General features: G+C 52.6%; 1 protein-coding gene across 4 annotated transcripts in view; it reads right to left on the reverse strand.

Moving 5' to 3' along the window:
- The window catches only part of si:dkey-172j4.3 (diacylglycerol kinase delta), a 288,264-nt gene that overhangs the window by 97,543 nt on the left and 170,561 nt on the right, over positions 1-20,160 (reverse strand). For all 4 annotated transcript variants that reach the window (XM_067996767.1, XM_067996769.1, XM_067996766.1 and 1 more), the window contains exon 2: positions 2,749-2,859. In XM_067996767.1, coding sequence (XP_067852868.1) covers positions 2,749-2,859 — 111 coding nt within the window. The remainder of the gene's footprint in view (positions 1-2,748; positions 2,860-20,160) is intronic.

Genomic DNA, 20,160 nt, shown 5'->3' on the forward strand with positions numbered 1-20,160 from the left:
GTGTCCTGGCCAATATTCATCCCTCAACCAACATCACTAAAACAGATTATCTGGTCTTTATCACATTGCTGTTTGTGGGACCTTGCTGTGAGCAAATTGGCTGTCACGTTTGCTACATTACAGCAGTGACTACATTTCAAAAAAGTACTTAGCTGTCTGTAAAGTGCTTTGGGACGTCCTGAGGTCATGAAAGGCATGATAGAAATGCAAGTGTTTCTTTCTTTGTGTCTAAAACTCAGAGATGTGTTAAATAAATGTCCAGTTATTATTTAGACTGAATCGTTGATCTTGGGCTTGGAGCCAAGATTTACAAACTGACTATTTTTGTCCATGGTTTAGAGATATTTTGATCCCAGTACATTCCTGATCCGAGTCCCAACATTTTCTGGCAAGCTTGTTCTGCCTTTGATCCGGCATTGTACTGTAGAGCTACAGGAGAGGCCACGCCTCCAACTCTCTGCTCCGAGTTTATTGGCCAGTTCGGAGAGGAGATTGAGGAGACAGGCTCTGCCAGAGTCAGGCTGATATAAACAGGCACTATTTTATTCAGTAAAAATCGCGTCGCACAAAGCAGAAAGGGAATCAGGAGGCCTGAAATACTGGAGCGCACTGGATGTGGTTCCACTGGTTCTACTTCCAGAGCAGACGTTTTGCTAACTCTAATCTGGCACTCCCAGGTCAGCAGTAACACTCAACAGTAACACTCAGAAGTAACACAGCCAAATTATGTGTGTTTGTTTTATTCTGTTACGAAAGGAGCTTCTACCACTCTTTCACACATCAAGGTTTGATACACAGTACGGCAATATTACAGATTATTAAATCTCTTCCAGCTTAATGTTGGTCAAACCAAAGGCCATCCGCTTTGAGCAGCCTTGGCTCAGTGGGTATCACTCTCTCTCGCCTGAGTCAGAAGGTCATGGGTTCACACCCCACTCCAGAGACTTGAACACATAACCCAGGCTGACACTCCAGTCCAGTACTGAGGGAGTGCTGCACTGTCGGAGGTGCCGTCTTTCAGATGAGACTTTAAACTGAGGCCCTGTCTGCCCTCTCAGGTGGACACAAAAGATCCCACGGCCACTATTTGAACAAGCGACAGGGAGAGAGAGGGGACAGTGAGGTCGGGGCAGAGGTGGGCCCTGCAGGTGGAAGTAACTGGACTGGATGATGGAGACAATGTGGAAAGAGATTCCTGGTGGAAACTGTCTGCACTAGAAAATCAGCCTGGGAATATCTGACAACTGGAAATGGATAAACTTGGAAGGAACTTTTTTTGGAATCAGAAGGTAATATGAGACCAGTTTCACTGTGCACTGTCAAAGTATCAAAATACTTGTAACGTTTTTCTATGTGATTTAACCATGCGTGAATTCAGTCCATCATCATTAAATGAAACTTTCTTTAAGCATTGGTTCTTCTAGGGTTGCCAACTCTGGTTGGACATATTCCAGGAGGTTTCATCACATGACCTCCTGTCGACAACCACCCCACCCCCACACTCCTGCCATTGGTCGCCCAACATGTCCATCCTGTGTGAAGTACCGCCTACCCACACCAATTGGAGAGCGAACAGGCTCTTCATTACCCGATTGGATGAGTCTTGACTGTCAGTCAAACAGTTCTTTTCCCCATCGCCAATATTTTTGTAATTAATTAGCAAAAGTGTTCAAAGCAAATGAGAAAAAGCACAGAATTTTTTTTTAATGCCCCTGTGATTTTTCTCCCGGGTTGCTCACAAGAGATTAATCTTTGATTCCTGGAGACACCAGGACAATCCTGGAGGGTTGGCAACCCTAGTTCTCTAACGCCCCGACAATTTAACAGGGACAATTTTACCCTGCCTTGCTCCCAAACAGCGTCAGAAAAAGCTGTGTAAGGCCGAGGAAAAATGGGTGCTAATCCTTTGCTCCCATTCTGCTCCTGAATGGCACAGTATCCAAACTTCCTCTGTTGGCTTTTCAGCTGACTGCACCTGAAGAGGGCTTAGCAATGTAAATTACAAGCAAATGAATGTCAGAGGGTGTAGAGTGCAGGTTCCCTGTAATAGAACCAGGTACAGATCAGGGCCCCATAAAATCAGCTGCTACTGATTCCTGAGCTGTCGTTTCTTTAGGTGATATCTCTCTTAAGGGATGGTCTGGTATTGTCAAGAATAGTCTTTATTTCTGACTTTTTAAGTAAAACTAGTTTTGCTGCTTCAGTACTTGTTGGAGACGTTAGCCTTTTACACTTAGTGACGGGAGCCCTGGTCAGTGCTGTGACAAATCCCCTTTGCAATACGGCTTATCGGGAGGCAGATAAGAGGAACCAACCACAAGACTCCCTGACTGCTGCTGAAGTCCTCTGCCTGGACCTCTCCTGAACCACAACAGGAGGAATTGCACCGCTCCTGAACAGTACGCCGGCTCCTTCCCACATCCATCCTACTGCTGTTTATGGGATGTTGCTGATGCCTAGTTGCTGCTCTGTTTGCATAACAACATTCGCCTCAGCTCAAGGTAATTCATTGTTTGCAAAGTGGTTTGAGATGTTTTGGCAGGACAGAATGTGATATAAATGTAGGCATATTATTATCGTACTGAGGGCTTGGTTTGGAGTATTCCTCAGTGTCAGTGAAGCGATTTTCTGACTTTGGATGAGAATCCTCATCCACCAGTCAGCTCAGGTTGGAAAATTATGGGCAAAGTAGCTCACCATCTTTGTGCACTTGAAAAATTTAAACAGCATCAGCTCTGCTTACTTTACCTTAGAGTCCTTGGCCCAGTACAGAGTCCTCCCTCTGAGCTTAAAGTATCTTTTCTTCCATCTCTGGAATGAGCTGGTCTGCTTCAGTAACAATCCTTCATTTATGCTTTTCTGTTAAAAAAAACAAAGTACTTGAGTAAATGGGAGGAAAGAAATCGGAGACACAATACTGATGACCCACCCATGATGCAGTGCGGTGTGCGATGGATTGTTACTCTGCGATGGATTGTTACTCTGCGATGGATTGCTACTCTGCGATGGATTGCTACTCTGCGATGGATTGCTACTCTGCGATGGATTGCTACTCTGCGATGGATTGCTACTCTGTGGACTACAATGCAGTTGTTGGGAGGTTTTTTTTATTCGTTTATGGGATGTGGGCGTCGCTGGCGAGGCCGGCATTTATTGCCCATCCCTAATTGCCCTTGAGAAGGTGGTGGTGAGCCGCCTTCTTGAACAGCTGCAGTCCATGTGGTGAAGGCTCTCCCACAGTGCTGTTAGGAAGGGAGTTCCAGGATTTTGACCCAGCGACGATGAAGGAACGGCGATATATTTCCAAGTCGGGATGGTGTGTGACTTGGAGGGGAACGTGCAGGTGGTGTTATTCCCATGTGCCTGCGATGGATTGCTACTCTGCGATGAATTGTTACTCTGTGGGCGATGATATTTTGTGGGTTGTGAGGCAGCTGACTTTTCTGGTCATTATTAGACAATGACAGTCCAAGGTGGCACACAGAGCAACGGTCCAATTTCTCAGAGTCTTCTCAGTCTTTTCGTTAATAAACCAAGTCCTGTTCTGTGGGACTGTCTTTGTAACTTATAGTCCGAATTCCTGGATTCACCCTCTGAATGTGTCCCATCCCAAGTCCCATCAAACACTCCCAGGGCAGGTACAGCACGGGTTAGATACAGAGTAAAGCTCCCTCTACACTGTCCCATCAAACACTCCCAGGGCAGGTACAGCGTGGGTTAGATACAGAGTAAAGCTCCCTTTACACTGTCCCATCAAACACTCCCATGGAGGTACAGCACGGGTTAGATCAGAGTAAAGCTCCCTCTACACTGTCCCATCAAACACTCCCAGGGCAGGTATAGCACGGGTTAGGTACAGAGTAAAGTTCCCTCTACACTGTCCCATCAAACACTCCCAGGGCAGGTACAGCACGGGTTAGATACAGAGTAAAACTCCCTCTCCACTGTCCCATCAAATACTCCCAGGGCAGGTACAGCATGGGTCAGATACAGAGTAAAGCTCCCTCTACACTGTCCCATCAAATACTCCCAGGGCAGGTACAGCACGGGTTAGATCAGAGTAAAGCTCCCTCTACACTGTCCCATCAAACACTCCCAGATCAGGTACAGCACGGGCTAGATACAGAGTAAAGCTCCCTCTACACTGTCCCATCAAACACTTCCATGTCATGTACTCCGTAAGTTAAAAGAACTGACCTTACATTATGTATATTCCTGCTTCTCACATAAATGCCTGACATTGGACTCTCTGTGTGACATTACCAACTGTGTACACTCTGCTTGTGATTATGGGTAACTGTACTGTGGGCCCGGCCTCCATCACTGTGTTGGAACTGCCTGCAATCTCATTTTTTTAAATCTTGAAGTGCTTCAGCCTGTCAGAGATGAGTGTTACATTTCACCAGGCTGGGTTGGATTGAAGCCAAGGTCTTCACTGCACCGCCCAAACTCCTTGAATGCCCTCACTTTCAAATCTAAACAAGTTAAAGGTAGTCTCTATTTAAAGAAGCTGCATGCTATAATTTTGGCCTAACTAAGGCTTTCAAAAGGAATTGCTGGAATGCTAACCATTCCTATTTTCCACGAGCAGAATCTATTTTTCAACAGCAAAATTATAATTAAAAAGAATTAAAAATAGACCAAAGTGGTGCTGCACCAAAATGGATGATGGGATATCTTCACTGTTTTGGAGACCAAAATGTCCGCCCTGCAGTGTTCGAGACAGATTGGTCAAGGGGCCAGTTTTCACCCCTCTTTTCCTGAAGGGGCTGTCTCATGCAGAGGTACAGTACAGAACGCTCAACGTAGGACAAAATCCAGGTGTGACATTTTCAGGTCGTCACATGTACTAAAATAAAACATAAACACGGCGAAAATTAACGTTCTGTGTCATCACATCAACAACAATAGCAACCTGTATTTATACAGCGCCTTTAACGCAATAAAACGTCCCAAGGCACTTCACAGGAGCGGATTCAGAAAAAACTGTCAGAGCCAAAGAAGGAGATATTAGAGCAGGTTAGGTTTTAAGCAGTGTCTTTAAGAAGGAGAGAGGTGGACAGGTTTAGGGAGGGAATTCCAGAGCTAGGGCCTAGACAGCTGAAGGCACGGCCGCCAATGGTGGGGCGAGGGAAGTGGGGAATGCAAAATAGGGCCGATCAGAGGGTTGGGATGGGCAAGTGGCATTAACCGTGGCAGCGCTCTGCGCTCAAGCCCCATGCCAGGATCTGAGTTCTCAAGCTAGGCTGATTCCCTGGTGCAGTACTGAGGGAGTACTGCATTGTCGGAGGGGCAGTACTGAGGGAGTGCTGCACTGTCGGAGGGGCAGTACTGAGGGAGCGCTGCACTGTCGGAGGGGCAGTACTGAGAGAGCGCTGCACTGTCGGAGGGGCAGTACTGAGGGAGTGCTGCACTGTCGGAGGGACAGTACTGAGGGAGCGCTGCACTATCGGAGGGGCAGTACTGAGGGAGTGCTGCATTGTCAGACGGACAGTACTGAGGTAGCACTGTACTGTCAGAGGGACAGTACTGAGGGAGTGCTGCACCGTTGGAGGTACAGTACTGAGGGAGTGCTGCATTGTCAGACGGACAGCACTGAGGTAGCACTGCACTGTCGGAGGGACAGTACTGAGGGAGTGCTGCACTGTCGGAGGGACAGTACTGAGGGAGTGCTGCACCGTCGGAGGGACAGTACTGAGGTCGCACTGCACTGTCGGAGGGACAGTACTGAGGGAGTGCTGCACTGTTGGAGGGCAAGTACTGAGGGAGTGCTGCATTGTCAGACGGACAGTACTGAGGTAGCACTGCACTGTCGGAGGGACAGTACTGAGGGAGTGCTGCATTGTCGGAGGGACAGTACTGAGGGAGTGCTGCACCGTCGGAGGGACAGTACTGAGGGAGTGCTGCATTGTCAGACGGACAGTACTGAGGTAGCACTGCACTGTCGGAGGGACAGTACTGAGGGAGTTCTGCACCGTCGGAGGGACAGTACTGAGGGAGTGCTGCACCGTCGGAGGGACAGTACTGAGGGAGTGCTGCATTGTCAGACGGACAGTACTGAGGTAGCACTGCACTGTCGGAGGGACAGTACTGAGGGAGTGCTGCACTGTCGGAGGGTCAGTACTGAGGGAGTGCTGCATTGTCGGAGGGACAGTACTGAGGGAGTGCTGCACTGTCGGAGGGACAGTACTGAGGGAGTGCTGCACCGTCGGAGGGACAGTACTGAGGTCGCACTGCACTGTCGGAGGGACAGTACTGAGGGAGTGCTGCACTGTTGGAGGGCAAGTACTGAGGGAGTGCTGCATTGTCAGACGGACAGTACTGAGGTAGCACTGTACTGTCGGAGGGACAGTACTGAGGGAGTGCTGCACTGTCGGAGGGACAGTACTGAGGGAGTGCTGCACTGTTGGAGGGAAAGTACTGAGGGAGTGCTGCATTGTCAGACGGACAGTACTGAGGTAGCACTGCACTGTCGGAGGGACAGTACTGAGGGAGTGCTGCATTGTCGGAGGGACAGTACTGAGGGAGTGCTGCACCGTCGGAGGGACAGTACTGAGGGAGTGCTGCATTGTCAGACGGACAGTACTGAGGTAGCACTGCACTGTCGGAGGGACAGTACTGAGGTAGCACTGCACTGTCGGAGGGACAGTACTGAGGGAGTGCTGCACCGTCGGAGGGACAGTACTGAGGGAGTGCTGCACCGTCGGAGGGACAGTACTGAGGGAGTGCTGCATTGTCAGACGGACAGTACTGAGGTAGCACTGCACTGTCGGAGGGACAGTACTGAGGGAGTGCTGCACTGTCGGAGGGTCAGTACTGAGGGAGTGCTGCACTGTCGGAGGGACAGTACTGAGGGAGTGCTGCATTGTCGGAGGGACAGTACTGAGGGAGCGCTGCATTGTCGGAGGGACAGTACTGAGGGAGTGCTGCACTGTCGGAGGGACAGTACTGAGGGAGTGCTGCATTGTCGGAGGGACAGTACTGAGGGAGCGCTGCATTGTCGGAGGGACAGTACTGAGGGAGCGCTGCACTGTCGGAGGGACAGTACTGAGGGAGCGCTGCACTGTCGGAGGGACAGTACTGAGGGAGTGCTGCACTGTCGGAGGGACAGTACTGAGGGAGTGCTGCACTGTCGGAGGGACAGTACTGAGGGAGTGCTGCACTGTCGGAGGGTCAGTACTGAGGGAGTGCTGCACCGTCGGAGGGACAGTACTGAGGGAGTGCTGCACCGTCGGAGGGACAGTACTGAGGGAGTGCTGCACCGTCGGAGGGACAGTACTGAGGGAGCGCTGCATTGTCAGACGGACAGTACTGAGGGAGTGCTGCACTGTCGGAGGGACAGTACTGAGGGAGTGCTGCACTGTCGGAGGGACAGTACTGAGGGAGTGCTGCACCGTCGGAGGGACAGTACTGAGGGAGAGCTGCATTGTCAGACGGACAGTACTGAGGTAGCACTGCACTGTCGGAGGGACAGTACTGAGGGAGCGCTGCACTGTCGGAGGGACAGTACTGAGGGAGTGCAGCACTGTCGGAGGGACAGTACTGAGGGAGCGCTGCACTGTCGGAGGGACAGTACAGAGGGAGGGAGCGCTGCACTGTCGAAGGGACAGTACTGAGGGAGCGCTGCACTGTCGGAGGGACAGTACTGAGGGAGCGCTGCATTGTCGGAGGGACAGTACTGAGGGAGTGCTGCACTGTCGGAGGGACAGTACTGAGGGAGTGCTGCACTGTCGGAGGGACAGTACTGAGGGAGTGCTGCACTGTCGGAGGGTCAGTACTGAGTGAGCGCTGCACTGTCGGAGGGACAGTACTGAGGGAGCGCTGCACTGTCGGAGGGACAGTACTGAGGGAGCGCTGCATTGTCGGAGGGTCAGTACTGAGGGAGTGCTGCACTGTCGGAGGGACAGTACTGAGGGAGCGCTGCACTGTCGGATGGACAGTACTGAGGGAGCGCTGCACTGTCGGAGGGACAGTACTGAGGGAGCGCTGCACTGTCGGAGGGACAGTACTGAGGGAGCGCTGCACTGTCGGAGGGACAGTACTGAGGGAGCGCTGCACTGTCGGAGGGACAGTACTGAGGGAGCGCTGCATTGTCGGAGGGACAGTACTGAGGGAGTGCTGCACTGTCGGAGGGACAGTACTGAGGGAGTGCTGCACTGTCGGAGGGTCAGTACTGAGGGAGTGCTGCACTGTCGGAGGGACAGTAATGAGGGAGCGCTGCACTGTCGGAGGGACAGTACTGAGGGAGCGCTACACTGTCGGAGGGACAGTACTGAGGGAACGCCGCACTGTCGGAGGGACAGTACTGAGGGAGCGCCGCACTGTCGGAGGGACAGTACTGAGGGAGTGCTGCACTGTCGGAGGGACAGTACTGAGGGAGTGCTGCACTGTCGGAGTTGACATCCTTTGGGTCAGATAGTAAAAACCCAGGTAGATGTAAAAGATACCACAGCACCTTTTTGAAGAAATGCAGGGAGTTCTCCTCGTCTCCTGGCAAATATGCCCCCTTCAACAAAAATCACTTAAAAACAGATAAAATGGTCAATGTTGTTTGTGGGATCTTGCTGTGCACAAATTGACTGTAGTATTGGCCTACACAAGAACCCTGACTGCACTTCAAAAATAATTCATTGCTTTGTGACATCCTGAAGATGTGGTGACTTTATACAAATGAAAGCTCTTTGCTTTACTCAATGTTCTTCTCTCCTTCTCTTCCTCATCCCCTTTTTTCCTCTGTTTCACTTCCTTTTTCTCTCTATGCAGCCTGCCTGAGAGTGGAACTTAAGAGTGTTTTTGTTTATTGGAGAATGAGAGAAAGCACCTTGGAGGGAAGTCATTCCAACATCCATAATGTTCTGAAAAACTCTCTCCTGGAACTAAAGGTCCTGGCCGAGTTTGCGACACGCAGGGCGAAACTGACTTTTCACCTCAAGGACTTTGGTTTTTAATCCAGAACAAGTTAATCGGCACTGTGTGAAAATAGTTGGGATTGTCTCAATACAGATTGGAGTGGCTATGGGCACAAAGCATCAAACTGCCACCATCTGGCACTAAGTTGGCATCTTCACTCAGAGAAGATGGTTGGTGCAGGAAATGGGCAAAGTCAAGCTGATGCAGTCGGGACTGCTCATCTGAGAATGAGTTAGAGTTAAAGCAAGTGTTACTGCTTATCTACCCCATTGGACGTTGTTCCATTAACTAGCACTAATGTAAACTTGGATAAAAGTGAATCTGTCCCACAGTGTACACGGGGTGAATGCGTCCCCACTGTGTACATAGGGTGAATCTCTCTCACAGTGTACACGGGGTGAATGTGTCCCACGATGTACACGGGGTGAATGTGTCCCACGGTGTACACGGGGTGAATGTGTCCCCACTGTGTACACGGGGTGAATGTGTCCCCGCAGTGTATACAGGGTGAATCTCTCTCACAGTGTACACAGGGTGAATCTCTCCCACAGTGTACATGGGGTGAATCTCTCCCCACAGTGTACACGGGGTGAATCTGTCCCCACTGTGTACACGGGGTGAATCTGTCCCCACAGTGTACACGGGGTGAATCTGTCCCCACAGTGTACACGGGGTGAATCTGTCCCCACAGTGTACACGGCGTGAATCTGTCCCCACAGTGTACACGGGGTGAATCTGTCCCCACTGTGTACATAGGGTGAATCTCTTCCACAGTGTACACGGGGTGAATCTGTCCCCACAGTGTACACGGGGTGAATCTGTCCCCACAGTGTACACGGGGTGAATCTGTCCCCACAGTGTACACGGGGTGAATCTCTTCCACAGTGTACACGGGGTGAATCTCTTCCACAGTGTACACGGGGTGAATCTGTCCCCACAGTGTACACGGGGTGAATCTGTCCCCACAGTGTACACGGGGTGAATCTGTCCCCACAGTGTACACGGGGTGAATCTGTCCCCACAGTGTACACGGGGTGAATCTCTTCCACAGTGTACACGGGGTGAATCTCTTCCACAGTGTACACGGGGTGAATCTCTTCCACAGTGTACACGGGGTGAATCTGTCCCCACAGTGTACACGGGGTGAATCTGTCCCCACAGTGTACACGGGGTGAATCTGTCCCCACGGTGTACACGGGGTGAATGTGTCCCCATGGTGTACACGGGGTGAATGTGTCCCCACGGTGTACACGGGGTGAATGTGTCCCCGCAGTGTATACAGGGTGAATCTCTCTCACAGTGTACACGGGGTGAATCTCTCCCACAGTGTACATGGGGTGAATCTCTCCCCACAGTGTACACGGGGTGAATCTGTCCCCACTGTGTACACGGGGTGAATCTCTCTCACAGTGTACACGGGGTGAATCTGTCCCCACAGTGTACACGGGGTGAATCTCTCTCACAGTGTACAGGGGGTGAATCTCTCCCACAGTGTACACGGGGTGAATCTGTCCCCATAGTGTACACGGGGTGAATCTCTCCCACAGTGTACACGGGGTGAATCTGTCCCCACAGTGTACACGGGGTGAATCTCTCTCACAGTGTACACGGGGTGAATTTGTCCCCACAGTGTACATGGGGTGAATCTGTCCCCACAGTGTACACGGGGTGAATCTGTCCCCGCAGTGTACACGGGGTGAATCTGTCCCCGCAGTGTACACGGGGTGAATCTCTCCCCGCAGTGTACACGGGGTGAATCTCTCCCCGCAGTGTACACGGGGTGAATCTCTCCCCGCAGTGTACACGGGGTGAATCTCTCCCCGCAGTGTACACGGGGTGAATCTCTCCCCGCAGTGTACACGGGGTGAATCTCTCCCACAGTGTACACGGGGTGAACCTGTTGAAATTGGGCCTGGAGTGGCCTGGGGTGAACTGAGGCCTGGGGTGAACTGAGGCCTGGGGTGAACTGAGGCCTGGGGTGCTCCATGTATTGCTCTCTCAGGCACGGCGGAGGATAAGCCAAGGGCTGGGTTTCAGCTGCCAGGACATTTTCATAGCTCTGTTTACAGTAGTTTGATATAAATACACAGCAGTCTGAATGGACTGGTTACCCGACCATAATAAATTGCTCTATAAACATAAATGCAAAACGTCTGGTGTAAAAATAGCAGCAACATCTAAAAATAGTTGAGTTAGGGCGAGGACTTTCTCCAGAGCCAGCACTCGACACGCCCTCCCGCAGCCCCTCGACACGCCCTCCCGCAGCCCCTCGACACGCCCTCCCGCAGCCCCTCGACACGCCCTCCCGCAGCCCCTCGACACGCCCTGCCGCAGCCCCTCGACACGCCCTCCCGCAGCCCCTCGACACGCCCTCCCGCAGCCCCTCGACACGCCCTCCCGCAGCCCCTCGACACGCCCTGCCGCAGCCCCTCGACACGCCCTGCCGCAGCCCCTCGACACGCCCTCCCGCAGCCCCTCGACACGCCCTCCCGCAGCCCCTCGACACGCCCTCCCGCCGCCCCTCGACACGCCCTCCCGCCGCCCCTCGACACGCCCTCCCGCCTCCCCTCGACACGCCCTCCCGCCCCTCGACACGCCCTCCCGCAGCCTCTCCACACGCCCTCTCGCAGCCCCTCGACACGCCCTCCCGCAGCCCCTCGACACGCCCTCCCGCAGCCCCTCGACACGCTCTCCCGCTGCACCCCCACACGCTCTCCCCTGCACCCCCACACGCTCTCCCGCAGCCCCTCCACACGCTCTCCCCTGCCCCTCCACACGCTCTCCCCTGCCCCTCCACACGCCCTCCCGCAGCCCCTCCACACGCTCTCCCCTGCACCCCCACACGCTCTCCCCTGCCCCTCCACACGCTCTCCCGCAGCCCCTCCACACGCTCTCCCCTGCCCCTCCACACGCTCTCCCGCAGCCCCTCCACACGCCCTCCCGCTGCCCCTCCACACGCTCTCCCCTGCCCCCTCACACGCTCTCCCGTTGCCCCTCCACACGCTCTCCCCTGCCCCTCCACACGCTCTCCCCTGCCCCCTCACACGCTCTCCCCTGCCCCCCCCCCACACGCTCTCCCCCTGCCCCCCCACACGCTCTCCCGTTGCCCCTCCACACGCTCTCCCCCTGCCCCTCCACACGCTCTCCCCCTGCCCCTCCACACGCTCTCCCGTTGCCCCTCCACACGCTCTCCCCCTGCCCCTCCACACGCTCTCCCCCTGCCCCTCCACACGCTCTCCAGTTGCCCCTCCACACGCTCTCCCATTGCCCCTCCACACGCTCTCCCCCTGCCCCTCCACACGCTCTCTCGTTGCCCTACTCTGGATGTCAGCCTCCAGCCATTGACTGTCCTGCTGCACCCACTCCCTCTGCTCAATGCAGCCCTACCCCCCGTCCCTCCTTGTAATGTTCTGCTTTTGTTCTATTTATAAACCCTGCAATTATACATCTGCCCTACTATTTATGCTTCACATTCTCCCAGGAGAGTCACAGAAAACAGGAATACACACACACATTTCCTGAACGCCCACTGGACTTTACTACACTCAGAGGGAGAGCAGGCATGGACAGAAAGAGCTTGCATTTATATAGCGCCTTCAACACGTCCCAAAGTGCTTCACAGCCAATAAGTACTTGTTTTTTGAAGTGTTGTCATTGTTATAATGGAGGAAACGCAGCAGCCAATTTGCGCATAGCAAGATCCCACAAACAGCAATGAGATAATGACCATCTGTTTTTAGTGATGTTCGTTGAAGGATAAATATTGGCCAGGACACGGGGAGAACTCCTCTGGTCATCTTCGAATATTGTCGTGGGATCTTTTACATCTACCTGTGAGGGCAAATGGGGCTTCAGTTTAACATCTCATCCAAAAGACAGCACCTCTGACAGTGCAGCACTCCTTCAGTGGTGGACTGGAGTGTCAGCATAGATTATACACTCAAGCCTCTGGAGTGGGACTTGACCTCATGACCTTCTAGCTCAAAGGTGAGAGTGCTACCAACTGAGCCACTGCTAACACCTACACAGCACTTCTATGGATTCCCAACTTGTCGATTAATATAATGGACATTTACTCCAATGGTTCAGTTTGATAGCACTGCCTGGTGTGGACCTGAGTCACACCGACCAGGAATGGCAATGGCCTCTCTCTCGTCGACACTGAGAGAACTGATCTCAACTGAGTGAGAGTGGGGGCGGGGAGGATGGGGGGTATAAGTTCACTTAATGCCGCTGGGGCACAGAAGGGGGCAATCAGCTAGGTCACTATGAAAATGAAAGACTTGCATTTATATAGTGCCTTTCATGGCCTCAGTACTTCCTAAAGCACTTCACAGTCACTGAAGTGTCAGCATAGATTATACACTCAAGCCTCTGGAGTGGGACTTGACCTCATGACCTTCTAGCTCAAAGGTGAGAGTGCTACCAACTGAGCCACTGCTAACACCTGTTGTAATGTAGGAAACGCAGCAACCAATTTGTACACAGCAAGTCCCACAAACTTGGGATCTTTTGCATCCAGCTGAGAGGGCAGACAGGGCCTCGGTTTCACATTACATCCAAACGACAGCACCTCTGACAGTGCAGCACTCTCTCAGTACTGCACTAGGAGTGTCAACTAGATTCTGTGCTACAAGTCTCAAGAGTAGAACTTGAACCCACACCCATTCAAAACTCAAACAGGCAAGAGAGCTATCACTGAGCCACTGCTGACACCAGGTGAGGTGAGATCCCCAGAGGATAACAAGGAGTGAGAAGCCCAGCTGATTTTTATTAGCAGACACGTAAAGATGGACAAGGAGGAAGTATTTGGTGCTGTAATTCCCTGTTGAATGTAGCTGCCCTTTGATATCACTGCAGAATGTTGCCAGAGTTGACCTCTGATTAAAGAAGGTGAACTCTTAAACTTCCCAGTCCCCAGTATCCAAGGCTAGGAGAAATTCTCCCAGTCAATTTTTCAAAGTTTAATAGTGGCGGCTGCTAAAGATTTTTTTTAATTCATTCATGGGATGTGGGCTTCGCTGGCGAGGCCGGCATTTATTGCCCATCCCATGAATGAATTAAAAAAAATCTTTAGCAGCCGCCTTCTTGAACCGCTGCAGTCCGTGTGGTGAAGATTCTCCCACAGTGCTGTTAGGAAGGGAGTTCCAGGATTTTGACCCAGCGACAATGAAGGAACGGCGATATATTTCCAAGTCAGGATGATGAGTTGGAGGGGAACGTGCAGGTGGTGTTGTTCCCATGCGCCTGCTGCCCTTGTCCTTCTATGTGGTAGAGTTCGCGGGTTTGGGGGGTGCTGTCGAAGAAGCCTTGGCGAGTTGCTGCAGTGCATCCTGCAGATGGTACACACTACAGCCTGGATGGTGTCGAGCTTCTTGAGTGTTGTTGGAGCTGCACTCATCCAGGCAAGTAGAGAGTATTCCATCACACTCCTGACTTGTGCCTTGTAGATGGTGGAAAGACTTTGGGGAGTCAGGAGGTGAGTCACTCGCCACAGAATACCCAGCCCCTGGCCTGCTCTTGTAGCCACAGTATTTATGTGGCTGGTCCAGTTAAGTTTCTGGTCAATGCTGACCCCCAGGATGTTGATGGTGGGGGATTCGGCGATGGTAATGCCTTTGAATGTCAAGGGGAGGTGGTTAGCCTTTTTCTTGTTGAAGATGGTCATTGCCTGGCACTTGTCTGGCGCAAATGTTACTTGCCACTTATCAGCCCAAGCTTGGATGTTGTCCAGGTCTTGTTGCATGCGGGCACGGACTGCTTCATTATCTGAGGGGTTGCGAATAGAACTGAACATTGTGCAATCATCAGCAAATATCCCCACTTCTGATCTTATGTTGGAGGGAAGGTCATTAATGAAGCAGCTGAAGATAGTTGGGCCTAGGACGCTGCCCTGAGGAACTCCTGCAGCGATGTCCTGGGGCTGAGATGATTGGCCTCCAACAACCACTACCATCTTCCTTTGTGCTAGGTATGACTTCAGCCACTGGACAGTTTTCCCCCTGATTCCCATTGACTTCAATTTTACTAGGGCTCCTTGGTGCCACACTTGGTCAAACGCTGCCTTGATGTCAAGGGCAGTCACTCTCACCTCACCTGTGGTATTCAGCTCTTTTGTCCATGTTTGGACCAAGACTGTAATGAGGTCTGGAGCCAAGTGGTCCTGGCGGAACCCAAACTGAGCATCGGTGAGCAGGTTATTGGTGAGTAAGTGCCGCTTGATAGCACTGTCAACGACACCTTCCTGATGACTGATCGTAGACTGATGGGGCGGTAATTGGCCGGATTGGATTTGTCCTGCTTTTTGTGGACAGGACATCCCTGGGCAATTTTCCACTTTGTCGGGTAGATGCCACTGTTGTAGCTGTACTGGAACAGCTTGGCTAGAGGCGCAGCTGGTTCTGGAGCACAAGTCTTCAGCACTACAGCTGGGTTGTTATCGGGGCCCATAGCCTTTGCTGTAAGCTAAGAGCTGTTGCCACGGTGACCGTGTTCTAGGCATCGTGCACTCTGCATTTAACCCATTTCTTAAATGTACTTGAAATAGAAACCACATACAGTTTTAGGAGGCACTGAGGGTCAGAATACAAACATTCAGAGCCAAGGAGTAGGGTGAAGCACAGGTCCTATGCTCACTCCACTCATCTTCCGATCAAAGCCACGCAGAGCAGAGGCTGTGGTGTGTCCCTGCCAGGGGAGGGGTGAATCACACAGAGCTGTCCTTGACAACACCCAGGAGAAGTAGCAGTCGTCTCCCTCCCTCCCCTCTCTCCACTCCATCCCCCCCTCCCGCCCTACCTCGCACTCACTCTCAGCACCAGAGGAGTCACAGCCAGGTGGAGCCAAGGTAGAGGATAACTTATCAAAAGAAATTTACAATCAAAACTTCAAACTTCTTCAAAGCTGAATCAATAAGGAATGGAAATGTTTGTGGCTAATACATTCACTTCTCAACTTACAGCACAGTGCCGAGCACACCGAACCATATTCTGTGCACCACACCCAATGCTTAAATCAGTAGATAGCTTTTGAAAGTTTCCAAGTCAGTCAGCTGTGGCACAGTGGTGGCACTTTCTCTCCCCTCTGAGTTAAAAGGTCTTAGGTTCAAGTCCCTCTCCAGAGACTTGAGCACAGAATCTAGGCTGACAGTCCAGTGCAGTACTGAGGGAGTGCCGCACTGTCAGAGGTGCCGTCTTTCAGATAAGACGTTAAACTGAGGCCCCGTCTGCCCTCTCAGGTGGACTATTTCATGGCATTATTCGAAGACGAGCAGGGGAGTTCTCCCTGGTGTCCCGGCCAATATTTATCCCTCAGCCAACATCAAAAACAGATTATCTGGTCTTTCCTGTTTGTGGGAACTTATTGTGTGAAAATTAGCTGCTGCATTTCCCTACAATACAACAGTGACCACACTTCAAAAGTATTTAATTGGCTGTAAAACGCTTTGGGACGTCTTGAGGTGGTGAAAGGTGCTGTATGAATGTGCGCTCTTTCTTCTTTAAAGGTTTGAGGTACATAGTACAGGACATCAACAAGACTGGAAAGAGTAGGAATAAAGTCAAAGTAAATCAATAAGCAGTAATTAGTTGACGCCAAGTTTGGGGTTTAAGGGAAGGAAAGACTGAGGGAGTTCAGTTGCATAGACCTGAGGCCCTTGGAGTGAGTAGGAGATGGTGCAAGGAGTCTCAATTTGAACACAGTGAGGCTGGAGAGAGGCAGAACAGTGCGCAGGATGGGGGATTTGGAGCTTAAGAGGAACAGGAGAGTCAAGTTCAGAGCAGCACTGACCAAAGTAGCTGCAACGTTTCTCATGAGTTCTTCAAATACAAATATGTATATCATCCAAAGACAGCACAGGCAAATAAAGAGAAGCAGAGAGAGGGCATCCTACCCTGCTATGTGTGAAGGGGTGAGAGGCATCTGATTGAATGGCGGAGCAGGCTCGAGGGGCCATCTGGCCTACTCCTGCTCCTATTTCTTATGTTCTTATCTGACGTTCTTATGCATGCTATCCTGGACCTGCTATTTGTGAATGGTGATCCTGGAACCTGTGAAGGGGTGATCCTGGACCCTGTGAAGTGGTGATCCTGGACCCTGTGAAGTGGTGATCCTGGACCCTGTGAAGTGGTGATCCTGGACCCTGTGAAGTGGTGATCCTGGACCCTGTGAAGTGGTGATCCTGGACCCTGTGAAGTGGTGATCCTGGACCTGCTATTTGTGAATGGTGATCCTGGACCCTGTGAAGTGGTGATCCTGGACCCTGTGAAGTGGTGATCCTGGAACCTGTGAAGGGGTGATCCTGACTGTGTGAAGGGGTGATCCTGGACCTGCTATTTGTGAATGGTGATCCTGGACCCCGTGAAGGGGCGATCCTGGACCCTGTGAACGGTGATCCTGGACCCTGTGAATGGTGATCCTGGACTGTGTGAATGGTGATCCTGGACCATGTGAAGGGTGATCCTGGACCGTGTGAATGGTGATCCTGGACTGTGTGAATGGTGATCCTGGACCATGTGAATGGTGATCCTGGACTGTATGAAGGGGTGATCCTGGACGGTATGAACGGTGATCCTGGACCCTGTGAAGGGTGATCCTGGACCCTGTGAAGGGTGATCCTGGACCGTGTGAAGGGTGATCCTGGACCGTGTGAACGGTGATCCTGCACCGTGTGAATGGTGATCCTGGACCGTATGAAGGGTGATACTGGACGGTGTGAACGGTGATCCTGGACCCTGTGAACGGTGATCCTGGACCGTGTGAACGGTGATCCTGGACCGTGTGAACGGTGATCCTGGACCCTGTGAACGGTGATCCTGGACACTGTGAACGGTGATCCTGGACCGTGTGAAGGGTGATCCTGGACCGTGTGAAGGGTGATCCTGGACCGTGTGAAGGGTGATCCTGGACCGTGTGAAGGGTGATCCTGGACCGTGTGAAGGGTGATCCTGGACTGTGTGAAGGGTGATCCTGGACTGTGTGAAGGGTGATCCTGGACTGTGTGAAGGGTGATCCTGGACAGTGTGAAGGGTGATCCTGGACCGTGTGAAGGGTGATCCTGGACTGTGTGAAGGGTGATCCAGGACCCTGTCAATGGTGATCCTGGACCGTGTGAACGGTGATCCTGGACCGTGTGAACAGTGATCCTGGACCGTGTGAACGGTGATCCTGGACCGTGTGAAAGGTGATCCTGGACCCTGTGAACGGTGATCCTGGACCGTGTGAAGGGGTAATCCTGGACCGTGTGAAGGGGTAATCCTGGACCGTGTGAAGGGGTGATCCTGGACCGTGTGAATGGTGATCCTGCACCGTGTGAATGGTGATCCTGGACCCTGTGAACGGAGATCCTGGACCGTGTGAACGGTGATCCTGGACCCTGTGAAGGGTGAACCTGGATCCTGTGAATGGTGATCCTGGACCCTGTGAACGGTGATCCTGGACCGTGTGAACGGTGATCCTGGACCGTGTGAAGGGTGATCCTGGACCCTGTGAATGGTGATCCTGGACCCTGTGAACGGTGATCCTGGACCGTGTGAACGGTGATCCTGGACCGTGTGAAGGGTGATCCTGGACCCTGTGAAGGGTGATCCTGGACCGTGTGAATGGTGATCCTGGACCGTGTGAATGGTGATCCTGGACCGTGTGAATGGTGATCCTGGACCGTGTGAATGGTGATCCTGGACCGTGTGAATGGTGATCCTGGACCGTGTGAAGGGGTGATCCTGGACCGTGTGAACGGTGATCCTGGACCCTGTGAACGGAGATCCTGGACCGTGTGAAGGGTGATCCTGGACCGTGTGAATGGTGATCCTGGACCGTGTGAATGGTGATCCTGGACCGTGTGAATGGTGATCCTGGATCCTGTGAATGGTGATCCTGGACCCTGTGAATGGTGATCCTGGACCCTGTGAATGGTGATGCTGGATCCTGTGAATGGTGATCCTGGATCCTGTGAATGGTGATCCTGGACTGTGTGAAGGGTGATCCTGGACCGTGTGCAGGGTGATCCTGGACCCTGTGAAGGGTGATCCGGGACCCTGTGAAGGGTGATCCGGGACCCTGTGAAGGGTGATCCTGGACCCTGTGAATGGTGATCCTGGACCGTGTGAATGGTGATCCTGGACCGTGTGAATGGTGATCCTGGACCGTGTGAATGGTGATCCTGGACCGTGTGAAGGGTGATCCTGGACCGTGTGAAGGGTGATCCTGGACCGTGTGAAGGGTGATCCTGGACCGTGTGAAGGGTGATCCTGGACCGTGTGAAGGGTGATCCTGGACCGTGTGAAGGGTGATCCTGGACCGTGTGAAGGGTGATCCTGGACCGTGTGAATGGTGATCCTGGACCGTGTGAATGGTGATCCTGGACCGTGTGAAGGGTGATCCTGGACCGTGTGAAGGGTGATCCTGGACCCTGTGAAGTGTGATCCTGGACCCTGTGAAGGGTGATCCTGGACCCTGTGAAGTGTGATCCTGGACCCTGTGAAGGGTGATCCTGGACCCTGTGAAGGGTGATCCTGGACCCTGTGAAGGGTGATCCTGGACCCTGTGAATGGTGATCCTGGACCGTGTGAATGGTGATCCTGGACCGTGTGAATGGTGATCCTGGACCCTGTGAAGGGTGATCCTGGACCCTGTGAAGGGTGATCCTGGACCGTGTGAAGTGGTGATCCTGGACCCTGTGAAGTGGTGATCCTGGACCCTGTGAAGTGGTGATCCTGGACCCTGTGAAGTGGTGATCCTGGACCTGCTATTTGTGAATGGTGATCCTGGAACCTGTGAAGGGGTGATCCTGGACCCTGTGAAGTGGTGATCCTGGACCCTGTGAAGTGGTGATCCTGGACCCTGTGAAGTGGTGATCCTGGACCCTGTGAAGTGGTGATCCTGGACCCTGTGAAGTGGTGATCCTGGACCCTGTGAAGTGGTGATCCTGGACCCTGTGAAGTGGTGATCCTGGACCTGCTATTTGTGAATGGTGATCCTGGACCCTGTGAAGTGGTGATCCTGGACCCTGTGAAGTGGTGATCCTGGAACCTGTGAAGGGGTGATCCTGGAACCTGTGAAGGGGTGATCCTGGAACCTGTGAAGGGGTGATCCTGGAACCTGTGAAGGGGTGATCCTGACTGTGTGAAGGGGTGATCCTGGACCTGCTATTTGTGAATGGTGATCCTGGACCCCGTGAAGGGGCGATCCTGGACCCTGTGAACGGTGATCCTGGACCCTGTGAATGGTGATCCTGGACTGTGTGAATGGTGA

Source organism: Heptranchias perlo, chromosome 15 (genome assembly GCF_035084215.1).
Source record: "Heptranchias perlo isolate sHepPer1 chromosome 15, sHepPer1.hap1, whole genome shotgun sequence".
In the NCBI taxonomy this organism is placed as follows: domain Eukaryota; kingdom Metazoa; phylum Chordata; class Chondrichthyes; order Hexanchiformes; family Hexanchidae; genus Heptranchias; species Heptranchias perlo.